The following is a 13,739-nucleotide window of genomic DNA, read 5'->3' on the forward strand; positions in this document are numbered from 1 at the left end:
TGAAGCCCCTACCACAACAAGCCCTCCAACAACAACTATGGATCCAACAACAACAAGTGCTCCAACAACAGAAGCCCCAACCACCACAAGCCGTCCAACAACCACTATGGCCCTGACTACAACAAGTGCTCCAACAACAACAGAATCCCCTACCACAACAAGCCCGCCAACAACAACAAGTAGTTCAACAACAACAAAAGCCCCTACCACCACTAGCCCTCCAACAACAACAAATGGTCCAACAACAACAGAAGCCCCTACCACCAGTAGCCCTCCAACAACAACAATAGCCCTGACAACAACCAGTGCTCCAACAACAACAGAATCCCCTACCACAACAAGCTCTCCAATAACTACGGCTCCAACTACAACAGGTTCTCCAACAACAACAGTATCACCTACCACAACAAGCTCTCCAACAACAACTACAGCTCCAACAACAACAAGTGCTCCAACAACAACAGAAGCCCCTACCACCACTAGCCCTCCAACAACAACAATAGCCCTGACAACAACCAGTGCTCCAACAACAACAGAATCCCCTACCACAACAAGCTCTCCAACAACTACGGTTCCAACTACAACAGGTTCTCCAACAACAACAGTATCACCTACCACAACAAGCTCTCCAACAACAACTACAGCTCCAACAACAACAAGTGCTCCAACAACAACAGAAGCCGCTACCACCACAAGCCCTCCAACAACAACTATGGATCCAACAAAAACAAGTGCTCCAACCACAAAAGCCCCGACCACCACAAGCCCTCCAACCACCACTATGGCCCTGACTACAACAAGTGCTCCAACTACACCAGAAAACCCAAACACCACAAGCCCTTTAACAACCACTATGGCTATGACTACAACAATTGCGCCAACAACAACTGAAGCCCCTACCACAACAAACCCTCCAACAACAACTATGGATCCAACAAAAACAAGTGCTCCAACAATAGAAACCCCAACCACCACAAGCCGTCCAACAACCACTATGGCCCTGACTACAACAAGTGCTCCAACAACAACAGAATCCCCTACCACAACAAGCCCGCCAACAACAACAAGTAGTTCAACAACAACAAAAGCCCCTACCACCACTAGCCCTCCAACAACAACAAATGGTCCAACAACAACAGAAGCCCCTACCACCACTAGCCCTCCAACAACAACAAAATCCCCTACCACAACAAGCTCTCCAAGAACTACGGCTCAAACTACAACAGATTATCCAACAACAACAGAATCACCTACCACAACAAGCTCTCCAACAACAAGTACAGCTCCAACAACAACAAGTGCTCCAACAACAACAGAAGCCCCAACCACCACAAGGCCTCCAACAACAACAAGTGGTTCAACAACAACAGAAACCCCTACCACCATTAGCTCTCCAACAACAACTACGGCTACAACAACAAGTGCTCCAACAACAACAGAAGCCCCAACCACAACAAGCCCTTCAACAACGGCTACGGCTCCAACAACAACAGAATCCCCTACCACAACAAGGCCTCCAACTACAACAGGTTCTCCAACAACAACAGAATCCCCTACCACAACAAGCTCTCCAACAACTACTATGGCCCCACCTACAACAAGTGCTCCAACAACAACAGAATCACCTACCACAACAAGCTCTCCAACAACAACAAGTGCTTCAACAACAACAGAAGCCCCAACCACAACAAGCACTTCAACAACGGCTACGGCTCCAACAACAACAAATGCTCCAACAACAACAGAAGCGCCTCCCACAACAAGCCCTCCAACAACAACTATGGCCCCAACTACAACAAGTTCTCAAACAACAACAGAAGCCCCTACCACAACAAGCCCTTCAACAACAACAATAGCCCTTACAACAACCAGTGCTCCAACAACAACAGAATCACCTACCATTACAAGCTCTCCAACAACAACTAGCGCTCCAACAACAACCAAAGGCCCTACCACAACAAGCCCTCCAACGAGCACTATAACTCCATCTACAACTAATGCTCCAACAACAACAGAAGCCCCTACAACCACAAGCCCTCCAACAACCACTATGGTTCCAACTACAACAAGTGCTCCAACAACAACTGATACCCCTACCACAACAAGCCTGTCCATGACAACAAACCACTAACAGCCCAACCAACAACAACACAATGGCTTACTACAACAATGCAGACAAACCACAAGCCCCAACAACCACACCACCAACATAGGCCTACCACATCAAAAACAACAAGCGGGTTTCACAACAACCACAGAACCCCTACCACAACAAGCTCTCCAACAACTACGGCCTACACAGCCAACACATTGAGCCTACCAACAACAACAGGAAGCACTCCAACGCCACAACAAGCCCTCACAACAACAGGACCACGGCTCCAACAACAACCAACACAACTCCACCATACCACACAAAGGCTCCCTCCCACACACAAGCCAAAATAAGACCTCCAACAACAACAGAAGCCCCTACAACCACAAGCCCTCCAACAACAACAATTGCCGTGACAACAACTAGTGCTCCAACAACAACAGAATCCCCTACCACAACAAGCTCTCCAACAACTACGGCTCCAACTACAACAGGTTCTCCAACAACATCTGAATCCCCTACAACCACAAGACATCCAACAACAACAATAGCCACGACAACCAGTGCTCCAACAACAACAGAATCTCCCACCACAACAAGCCCTCCAACAACAACTATGGCCCCAACTACAACAAGTGCTCCAACGACAACAGAAGCCCCTTCAACCACAAGCCCTTCAACAACAACAATAGCCCTGACAACAACCAGTGCTCCAACAACAACAGAATCACCTACCACAACAAGCTCTCCAACAAGTACTATGACTCCAACAACAACTAATGCTCCAACAACAACTGAAGCCCCTACAACCACAAGCCATCCAACAACAACAATTTCCCCGACTACAACAAGTGCTCTAACTACAACAGAAGCCCCAACCACCAAAAGCCCTCCAAAAACCACAATGGCTATGACCACAACAATTGCGCCAACAACAACTGAAGGCCCTACCACAACAAGCCCTCCAAGAACAACTATGGATCCAACAACAACAAGTGCTCCAACTACAACAGAAGCCCCAACGACCACAAGCCCTCCAAAAACCACAATGGCTATGACCACAACAATTGCGCCAACAACAACTGAAGCCCCTACCACAACAAGCCCTCCAAGAACAACTATGGATCCAACAACAACAAGTGCTCCAACAACAGAAGCCCGAACCACCACAAGCCCTCCAATATCCACTATGGCCCTGACTACAACAAGTGCTCCAACAACATCTGAAGCCCGTACCACAACAAGCTTTCCAACAACAGCAATTGCCCTGACAACAACCAGTGCTCCAACAACAACAAAATCCCCTACCACAACAAGCTCTCCATCAACTACGGTTCCAACTACAGCGAGTGCTCCAACAACAACAGAAGCCCCTACTACTACCACAAGCCCTCCAACAACCACTATGGTTCCAACTACAACAAGTGCTCCAACAACAACAGAATCCCCTACCACAACAAGCTCTCCAACAACTACGGCACCAACTATGACAGGTTTTCCAACAACATCTGAAGCCCCTACCACCACAAGCCCTCCAACAACAACAATGACCCCAACTACAACAAGTGCTCCAACAACAACTGAAGCCCCTACCACAACAAGCCATCCAACGATAACAAGTGCTCCAACAACAACAGAAGCCCCTACCACCACAAGTCCTCCAACAACAACAATTGCCCTGACATCAACCAATGCTCCAACAACTACGGCTCCAACTGCAACAGGTTCTCCAACAACATCTGAAGCCCCTACCAGCACAAGCCCTCCAACAACAACAATTGCCACGACAACAACCAGTGCTCCAAAAACAACAAAAGCCCCTACCACCACAAGCCCTCCAACAACAACTACGGCTCTAACAACAAAAGAAGCCTCTACCACAACAAGCGCTCCAACAACAACTACGGCTCCAACAACAAAAGAAGCCCCTACCACAACAAGCCCTCCAACAAGCATTATGACTCCAACAACAACTAATGCTCCAACAACATCTGAAGCCCCTACAACCACAAGCCATCCAACAACAACAATTGCCCCGACTACAACAAGTGCGCCAACAACAACAGAAGCACCTACTACCACAAGCCCTCCAACAACAACTAATACCCCTACCACAACAAGCCCTGTGACAACAACTACAGCCCCAACAACAACAAGTGCTCCAACAACAACAGAAGCCCCTACCACAACACACTCTCCAACAACAGCTATGGATTCAACAACAACAAGTGCTCCAACAACAATAGAAGCCCCTACCACCACAAGCCCCCCAACAACAACAAATGCCCTGACAACAACCAGTGCTCCAACAACAACAGAATCCCGTACCACAACAAGCTCTCCAACAATTACGGCTCCAACTACAACAGGTTCTCCAACAACAACAGAAGCCCCAAACACAACAAGCCCTCCAACAACAACAACTGCCACGACAACAACCAGTGCTCCAACAACAACAGAATTGCCCACCACAACAAGCCCTCCAACAACTATGGCTCCAACTACAACAAGTGCTCCGACAACAACAGAAGCCCCTACTACAGCAAGCACTGTGACAATAACTACAGCGCCAACAACAAAAAGTGCTCCAAGTACAATAGAAGCCCCAACCACCTCAAGCCCTCCAACAACCACTGTGACCCTGACTACAACAAGTGCTCCAACAACAACTGGAGCCCCTAACACAACAAGCTCTCCAACTACAACTATGGCTCCAGCAACAAATGAAGCCCTCACAAGAACGAGCACTACAACAACAACTATGGCCCCTTCCACCACAAGCCGTCCAACAACAACTATGGTTCCAAAACCAACTGAAGCCCTTACCACCACAAGCCCTCCAACAATAACAATTGCCCCATCTACAACAAGTGCTCCAACAACAACAGAAGCACCTGTAAGAACAAGCCCTCCAACAACAACAATTGCGCCGACTACAACAAGTGCGCCAACAACAACAGAAGCGCCTACCCCAACAAGCACTCAAACAACAACTACGGCTCCAACTACAACAAGTGCTCCAACAACAAAAATAGCTTCAACAAGAACAATTATCCCGACTACAACAAGTGCTCCAACATCAACAGATGCTCCTTCCACAACAATCCCTCCAACAACAACTGAAGCCCAGACTACCAGTCATCCATTATCCACTATGGCTCCAACTACAAGTCCTCCAACAACAACGGAAGCGCCTACAACAACAAGCCTTCCAACAACAACGATGGCCCCGACTACAACAAATGCTTTAACAACAACTGACACCTATACCATAACAAGCTCTGTGACAACAACTACAGCCCCGACAACAACAAGTGCTTCAACTACAACAGATGCCTTAACGACCACAAGCCCTCCAACAAGCACTATGGCTCCAACTACAACAATTGCTCCAACAACGGAAGCCCCTACAACAACAAGCCTTCCAACAACAATTATGGATCCAACTACAACAAGTGCATTAACAAGAACAGAACCCCCAACCACCACAAGCACTCCAGCAACAACAATTGCCTTGACTACAAGTGCTCCAACAACAACAGAACGGCCTACCGCAACAAGCCCTCCAACAACAAGTATAGCTCAAATTACAACAAGCCCAACAACAACAACTATGGCTCCAACAACAACTGAGGTCGCCACAGCAACAAGCACTCCAACAACCACTATGGCCCCTACTACAACAAGACCTCAAACAACAACTATAGCTTCAACAACAACTGATGCCACCACAAGAACAATCACTCCAACGACAACAATTGCCCTGACTACAACAAGAGCTCCAACAACAAAAGCACCTGCCACAACAAGCACTCCAACAACAACTATGGCTCCAACTACAAGAAGTGCTCCAACAACAACCGAAGCAGCTACCACAACAAGCCCTCCAACAACTATGCCTCCAACAACAACAAGTGCTCCAACAACAACAGATGCCCCTACCACACCAATCCCTCCAACAACAACTATGGTTCCAACTACAACAAGTGCTCCAACAACAACTATAGCTGCAACTACGAGTGCTCTAACAACAACCGAAGCCCCTACCACAACAATTCATCCAATAACAACAATTGCCTCGACTACAACAAGTGCTCCAACAACAACAGAAGCACCTCCAACGACCAGCCCACTAATATCAACTATGGCTCCAACTACAACGAGTGCTCCAACAACAACAAATGCCCCTACCACAACAAAACCTCCAACAACAACTATGGCTCCAACTACAATGAGTGCTCCAACAACAACAGAAGCCCGTACCACAACCAGCCTTCCAACAACTAAATTTCCTCAAACTATGAGTGCTCCAACAACAACAGAATTCCTTACCACAACCAGCCCTATTGCAACAACTACAGCCCTGACAGCAATAAGCCCTCCAACAGCAATGATTGCCCCTACTGCAACAAGTGCTCCAACAAGAACAGAAGCCCAAACCAGAACAACATTTCCTTTAGCAACAACTATGGCTACAACAACAACGAGTGCTCCAACAACAACTGAAAACCTAAGTAGAACAATTGTTCCAACATCACCTGAAGCCTCAAAGACCACAAGTGTTCTGACAATAAGTGATGCTCCAACTACTACAATTGCTCCAATGTTGACTGAGCATTCAGTTACAGCTAATGGCCCAAATACTACAAGTGCTCCTATAATAATTGTAGCGCCTATTAGCACAAGTGCTCCAACAAATACAAGTACAACTTCCATGATGATAAGCAATCCAATGACTAAAACTGAAGCTACAACATCAAGCAATCAAACAATGGATGCTGTAACTACATTTTCTCCAACAACTATGACTAGTGCTCTTAATACAAGTGCTTCAACAAAAGGAAGGGAAGCTCCCTCAGCAAGCACTCTGTCAACAACAATAAATACTCGACCATCTTCAACAAAAACAGATACCCCCTTTCAAGTTGTAACAAATTCTGTAATATCTTCTACAACAGGTGGTGCTACATCTGTCACTGGTAAAACTAATTTGCCAGTATCTGCAACAACTTCAGCTGTTGTTCCAAAGATTTCTTTACCAGCAACTGAAATTCCAGTCACAAAAACATTCGCTAGAACAATTACCCCAACAGAAGCTGCTACGGTCACTGTTGGAACAACTTCTTCATCTTCAAAAACCTCAGCTGATGTTACAATTTCACAGCCAGCCACAAGAAGTGTTGCTCCCATTTCACAAGCACCAACATTCGCGGGAACAGAAACCACAACAGCAGCTCCACATACAGTGTATGTTTCCATTTTGTTCTTTGGACTTAGAGATGGGGTCCTTCTAGTCCTCCCTCCCAGTTTGTCTGTCTAACCTGCGGTTCTAATCCTCATGTTATCTCTGTGTGTTTCTGCAGTGTGGGTCCAGTGTTTATCTTTGTCCGACTTGTGTTCCACACCAACAACACCGTCCCCAGTGAGAGTGATGTTCTGGCAAAGGGCAGTCCTTTCTTGAATGGTGATGAAATCCGGTTGAATGATACCGTGAGGGTGCAGAATCTCACATATGAGCGTACGTAACACGTCTACACACCCTATCTTTTCCACTGTCCCTTGGCATCTTTCAGCCATCTTTAATCCAATGCTTTCATAGGACCTTTTTTAAAGAGTGTAACAATAATATTATTCAATGTAATATTGTATTTTTGTACTTTTATGAATTGTGACTCAGTAATAAAAACTTTTTAATGATGTCGTGAATTCTTTATACAGAGATAGCGTTACAGACGAGGGTGCTTGCACGTACTCTATGTGCCTCAGTGACAACAACAGAAATGCTATGAGAAGTTTCAATGCGAAGCCAAAGCAAAACGTGTTTTTCAAGAATCTCCTTCTAATTGATTCTTTCTCAGGATTATCAGATAATTCCTTCGCTTTGACACTGGCCTACAAGATCAATGACGTGAGCTTTCCAGAGAATGTTGAACTCAGGACAGAGACGCAAGCACGCATTCAGGACTCTGTCAACAACTTGGTAAGCCTAGCATATCGGCATGCAGCACAGTAAAGTAGCAACAAACAGACATTAATTGTTGATAAGAACATTCTCTTCAGAGACCTTAAAGGTCTAAACTACTGTCCAGCTGTTGCAGTATCATGATGCATCTCAAAGCCTTCTGAATTGCAGTATATTCCGTTGCCATCTTCCTGTAGATGCATGGGTAACTCCAGTAATTTCTGGGTTATTGTTCAGTTGACCAATGAATCAAAGTTTATCTAGCAGTGAGCATAATTTCTAAATTTGTAGATAATCTTCACTCACCTATTTATTTCCTCTTAAACCTCCAGCTGAATGGATTGCTGAACCAACCTAATGCAAGTCCTTTTACCTTCCCACAAGCAAATTTTACGTAAGTCACCAACTTTGGGCTCTTTGGTCTGACTTTGTTCTTTACAATATTGACATATCATCATTGAGAAAAGTTGCAAATGTACCATTGTGGTAAAATAAACTAAAAGTACAATTGATCAGCATGGGGCAAACCTCTGAAATTCTACCTTTACACATCTTTCTGCAGCCACCTGCCCAACGAGATTCATGCCAATGTGGAGTATGTCTTTCGGGAAGGTGACATCAACCAACCAAGCAACTTCCTGGCTGCGATACTGGCAGTTAGTGGTAAGTTACCCCTGACACCCATCAACTCATGCTAAACGTCATGCTGTTCTTGCATCATAAAACATGATTTGCTGTAGTGCCCACCTCATTTTGGCAGAACTGACCACTCTCGGATGTACAGCTTCCCAGATTACTGTGTACTTCCATTTTACGATTTTATGTGCTGTTTCCAAGATTGTGAATTCCCTGTACTGTGAGTTAGAGTGGAAAGGACAGTTGTGTGTTTCCTTGAAATTCACCTGTTTCCGCTCCAACATCTCTGAAAATCTGCTTTTTTGCAGGATAACGTTTCTAATTTAGTTATGTTTGTGTCTCATTGTTTCTGCACTTTCATGTCTTGCCACCATTACAGCTTCCCCTGCCATTGCTACAACGAGTTCTCCAGCAGTGACCACCACAGCAGCTCCATATACAGTGTATGTTTCCATTATTATCTTTGGTTTTGTAGTTGGGGACCTGCCAGTGAAATAATTTCTCTGTCCAACCTGCTGTTTGATGGACTTCTAATGCTAATGTTATCTCCATGTGTTTCTGCAGTGTGGGTCCAGTTTTTATCTTTGTCCGACTTGTGTTCCACACCAACAACACCGTCCCCAGTGAGAGTGATGTTCTGGCAAAGGGCAGTCCTTTCTTGAATGGTGATGAAATCCGGTTGAATGATACCGTGAGGGTGCAGAATCTCACATATGAGCGTACGTAACACGTCTACACACCCCATCCTTTCCACTGTCCCTTGGCATCTTTCAGCCATCTATAGTCCAATGCTTTCATAGGACCTTTTGTAAAGAGTGTAACAATAATATTATTCAATGTAATATTGTATTTTTGTACTTTTATGAATTGTGACTCAGTAATAAAAACTTTTTAATGATGTCGTGAATTCTTTATACAGAGATAGCGTTACAGACGAGGGTGCTTGCACTTACTCTATGTGCCTCAGTGACAACAACAGAAATGCTATGAGAAGTTTCAATGCGAAGCCAAAGCAAAACGTGTTTTTCAAGAATCTCCTTCTAATTGATTCTTTCTCAGGATTATCAGATAATTCCTTCGCTTTGACACTGGCCTACAAGATCAATGACGTGAGCTTTCCAGAGAATGTTGAACTCAGGACAGAGACGCAAGCACGCATTCAGGACTCTGTCAACAACTTGGTAAGCCTAGCATATCGGCATGCAGCACAGTAAAGTAGCAACAAACAGACTTTAATTGTTGATAAGAATATTCTCTTCAGAGACCTTAAAGGTCTAAACTACTGTCCAGCTGTTGCAGTATCATGATGCATCTCTCAGCCTTCTGAATTGCAGTATATTCCGTTGCCATCTTCCTGTAGATGCATGGGTAACTCCAGTAATTTCTGGGTTATTGTTCAGTTGACCAATGAATCAAAGTTTATCTAGCAGTGAGCATAATTTCTTAATTTGTAGATAATCTTCACTCACCTATTTATTTCCTCTTAAACCTCCAGCTGAATGGATTGCTGAACCAACCTAATGCAAGTCCTTTTACCTTCCCACAAGCAAATTTTACGTAAGTCACCAACTTTGGGCTCTTTGGTCTGACTTTGTTCTTTACAATATTGACATATCATCATTGAGAAAAGTTGCAAATGTACCATTGTGGTAAAATAAACTAAAAGTACAATTGATCAGCATGGGGCAAACCTCTGAAATTCTACCTTTACACATCTTTCTGCAGCCACCTGCCCAACGAGATTCATGCCAATGTGGAGTATGTCTTTCGGGAAGGTGACATCAACCAACCAAGCAACTTCCTGGCTGCGATACTGGCAGTTAGTGGTAAGTTACCCCTGGCACCCATCAACTCATGCTAAACGTCATGCTGTTCTTGCATCATAAAACATGATTTGCTGTAGTGCCCACCTCATTTTGGCAGAACTGACCACTCTCGGATGTACAGCTTCCCAGATTACTGTGTACTTCCATTTTACGATTTTATGTGCTGTTTCCAAGATTGTGAATTCCCTGTACTGTGAGTTAGAGTGGAAAGGACAGTTGTGTGTTTCCTTGAAATTCACCTGTTTCCGCTCCAACATCTCTGAAAATCTGCTTTTTTGCAGGATAACGTTTCTAATTTAGTTATGTTTGTGTCTCATTGTTTCTGCACTTTCATGTCTTGCCACCATTACAGCTTCCCCTGCCATTGCTACAACGAGTTCTCCAGCAGTGACCACCACAGCAGCTCCATATACAGTGTATGTTTCCATTATTATCTTTGGTTTTGTAGTTGGGGACCTGGCAGTGAAATAATTTCTCTGTCCAACCTGCTGTTTGATGGACTTCTAATGCTAATGTTATCTCCATGTGTTTCTGCAGTGTGGGTCCAGTTTTTATCTTTGTCCGACTTGTGTTCCACACCAACAACACCGTCCCCAGTGAGAGTGATGTTCTGGCAAAGGGCAGTCCTTTCTTGAATGGTGATGAAATCCGGTTGAATGATACCGTGAGGGTGCAGAATCTCACATATGAGCGTACGTAACACGTCTACACACCCTATCTTTTCCACTGTCCCTTGGCATCTTTCAGCCATCTTTAATCCAATGCTTTCATAGGACCTTTTTTAAAGAGTGTAACAATAATATTATTCAATGTAATATTGTATTTTTGTACTTTTATGAATTGTGACTCAGTAATAAAAACTTTTTAATGATGTCGTGAATTCTTTATACAGAGATAGCGTTACAGACAAGGGTGCTTGCACGTACTCTATGTGCCTCAGTGACAACAACAGAAATGCTATGAAAAGTTTCAATGCGAAGCCAAAGCAAAACGTGTTTTTCAAGAATCTCCTTCTAATTGATTCTTTCTCAGGATTATCAGATAATTCCTTCGCTTTGACACTGGCCTACAAGATCAATGACGTGAGCTTTCCAGAGAATGTTGAACTCAGGACAGAGACGCAAGCACGCATTCAGGACTCTGTCAACAACTTGGTAAGCCTCACATATCGGCATGCAGCACAGTAAAGTAGCAACAAACAGACATTAATTGTTGATAAGAACATTCTTCAGAGACCTTAAAGGTCTAAACTACTGTCCAGCTGTTGCAGTATCATGATGCACTCTCAGCCTTCTGAATTGCAGTATATTCCGTTGCCATCTTCCTGTAGATGCATGGGTAACTCCAGTAATTTCTGGGTTATTGTTCAGTTGACCAATGAATCAAAGTTATCTAGCAGTGAGCATAATTCTTAATTTGTAGATATCTTCACTCACCTTTATTTCCTCTTAAACCTCCAGCTGAATGGATTGCTGAACCAACCTAATGCAAGTCCTTTTCACCTTCCCACAAGCAAATTTTACGTAAGTCACCAACTTTGGGGTCTTTGGTCTGACTTGTTCTTTACATATTGACATATCATCATTGAGAAAAGTTGCAAATGTTTCATTGTGGTAAAATAACTAAAAGTACAATTGATAGCATGGGGCAAACTCTGAAATTCTACCTTACACATCTTTCTGCAGCCACCTGCCCAACGAGATGCGTGCTAATGTGGAGTATGTCTTTCGGGAAGGTGACATCAACCAACCAAGCAAGTTCCTGGCTGCGATACTGGCAGTTAGTGGTAAGTTACCCCTGGCACCCATCAACTCATGCTTAATATCATGCTATTCTTGCATCATAAAACATGATTTGCTGTAGTGCCCACCTCATTTTGGCAGAACTGACCACCCTCGGATGTACAGCTTCCCAGATTACTGTGTACTTCTATTTTCCGATTTTATGTGTTGTTTCCAAGATTGTGAATTCCCTGAAGTGCGTGTTAGAGTGGAAAAGACAGTTGTGTGTTTCCTTGAAATTCACCTGTTACTGCTCCAACATCTCTGAAAATCTGCTTTTTTGCAGGATAACGTTTCTAATTTAGTTATGTTTGTGTCTCATTGTTTCTGCACTTTCATGTCTTGCCACCATTACAGCTTCCCCTGCCATTGCTACAACGAGTTCTCCAGCAGTGACCACCACAGCAGCTCCATATACAGTGTATGTTTCCATTATTATCTTTGGTTTTGTAGTTGGGGACCTGCCAGTGAAATAATTTCTCTGTCCAACCTGCTGTTTGATGGACTTCTAATGCTAATGTTATCTCCATGTGTTTCTGCAGTGTGGGTCCAGTTTTTATCTTTGTCCGACTTGTGTTCCACACCAACAACACCGTCCCCAGTGAGAGTGATGTTCTGGCAAAGGGCAGTCCTTTCTTGAATGGTGATGAAATCCGGTTGAATGATACCGTGAGGGTGCAGAATCTCACATATGAGCGTACGTAACACGTCTACACACCCCATCTTTTCCACTGTCCCTTGGCATCTTTCAACCATCTTTAATCCAATGCTTTCATGGGACCTTTTTTAAAGAGTGTAACAATAATATTATTCAATGTAATATTGTATTTTTGTACTTTTATGAATTGTGACTCAGTAATAAAAACTTTTTAGTGATGTCGTGAATTCTTTATACAGAGATAGCGTTACAGACGATGGTGCTTGCACGTACTCTATGTGCCTCAGTGAGAAAAACAGAAATGCTATGAGAAGTTTCAATGCGAAGCCAAAGCAAAATGTGTTTTTCAATAATCTCCTTCCAATTGTTTCTTTCTCAGGATTATCAGATAATTCCTTCGCTTTGACACTGGCCTACAAGATCAATGACTTGAGCTTTCCAGAGAATGTGAAACTCAGGACGGAGACACAAGTGCGCATTCAAGATTCGGTCAACAACCTGGTAAGCCTAGCCTGTCGGCATGCAGCACAGCAAAGTAGTAGGAAACAGAATTGAATTTTTGATGAAAACATTCTCTATAGAGACCCTGAAAGGTCTAAACTAGTGTCCAGCTGTTACAGTATCATGATGCATCTCTCATCCTTCCGAATTGCAGTATATTCCGCTTCCATCTTCCTATAGATGCATGGGTAACTCCAGTCATTTCTGGGTTATTGTTCAGTTGACCGATGAATCAAATCTTGTATAGCAGTGAGCATAATTCCTTAATTTTGATAATTTT

The 13,739-nt window shown here is 43.9% G+C and overlaps 2 protein-coding genes across 2 annotated transcripts in view; both read left to right on the forward strand.

The window, feature by feature from the left end:
• The window catches only part of LOC135247143 (uncharacterized), a gene marked incomplete at its 3' end in the record, with an annotated part of 33,666 nt that extends 20,207 nt beyond the window's left edge, over nt 1-13,459 (forward strand). Inside the window, exons 7-23 of the mRNA XM_064320426.1 lie at nt 7,459-7,613; nt 7,954-8,075; nt 8,390-8,451; nt 8,620-8,720; nt 9,073-9,136; nt 9,258-9,412; nt 9,753-9,874; nt 10,189-10,250; nt 10,419-10,519; nt 10,872-10,935; nt 11,057-11,211; nt 11,552-11,673; nt 11,980-12,068; nt 12,205-12,305; nt 12,658-12,721; nt 12,843-12,997; nt 13,338-13,459. Of these exons, the coding sequence (XP_064176496.1) occupies nt 7,459-7,613; nt 7,954-8,075; nt 8,390-8,451; nt 8,620-8,720; nt 9,073-9,136; nt 9,258-9,412; nt 9,753-9,874; nt 10,189-10,250; nt 10,419-10,519; nt 10,872-10,935; nt 11,057-11,211; nt 11,552-11,673; nt 11,980-12,068; nt 12,205-12,305; nt 12,658-12,721; nt 12,843-12,997; nt 13,338-13,459 (1,816 nt within the window). The remainder of the gene's footprint in view (nt 1-7,458; nt 7,614-7,953; nt 8,076-8,389; nt 8,452-8,619; nt 8,721-9,072; nt 9,137-9,257; nt 9,413-9,752; nt 9,875-10,188; nt 10,251-10,418; nt 10,520-10,871; nt 10,936-11,056; nt 11,212-11,551; nt 11,674-11,979; nt 12,069-12,204; nt 12,306-12,657; nt 12,722-12,842; nt 12,998-13,337) is intronic.
• Nucleotides 38-2,131, forward strand: LOC135247142 (mucin-2-like). Its single transcript, XM_064320425.1, has one exon. It carries the CDS (start codon nt 38-40, stop codon nt 2,129-2,131), a length of 2,094 nt encoding a protein of 697 aa, XP_064176495.1.
• Nucleotides 13,460-13,739: the final 280 nt, after the last annotated feature.

Source organism: Anguilla rostrata, unplaced genomic scaffold (assembly GCF_018555375.3).
Source record: "Anguilla rostrata isolate EN2019 unplaced genomic scaffold, ASM1855537v3 scaf1087, whole genome shotgun sequence".
Classification (NCBI taxonomy): domain Eukaryota; kingdom Metazoa; phylum Chordata; class Actinopteri; order Anguilliformes; family Anguillidae; genus Anguilla; species Anguilla rostrata.

Bases quoted from the DNA above. Each gene is read 5' to 3' on its own strand.
- LOC135247142 (XM_064320425.1), top strand. From the start codon at position 38: ATGGATCCAACAACAACAAGTGCTCCAACAACAGAAGCCCCAACCACC.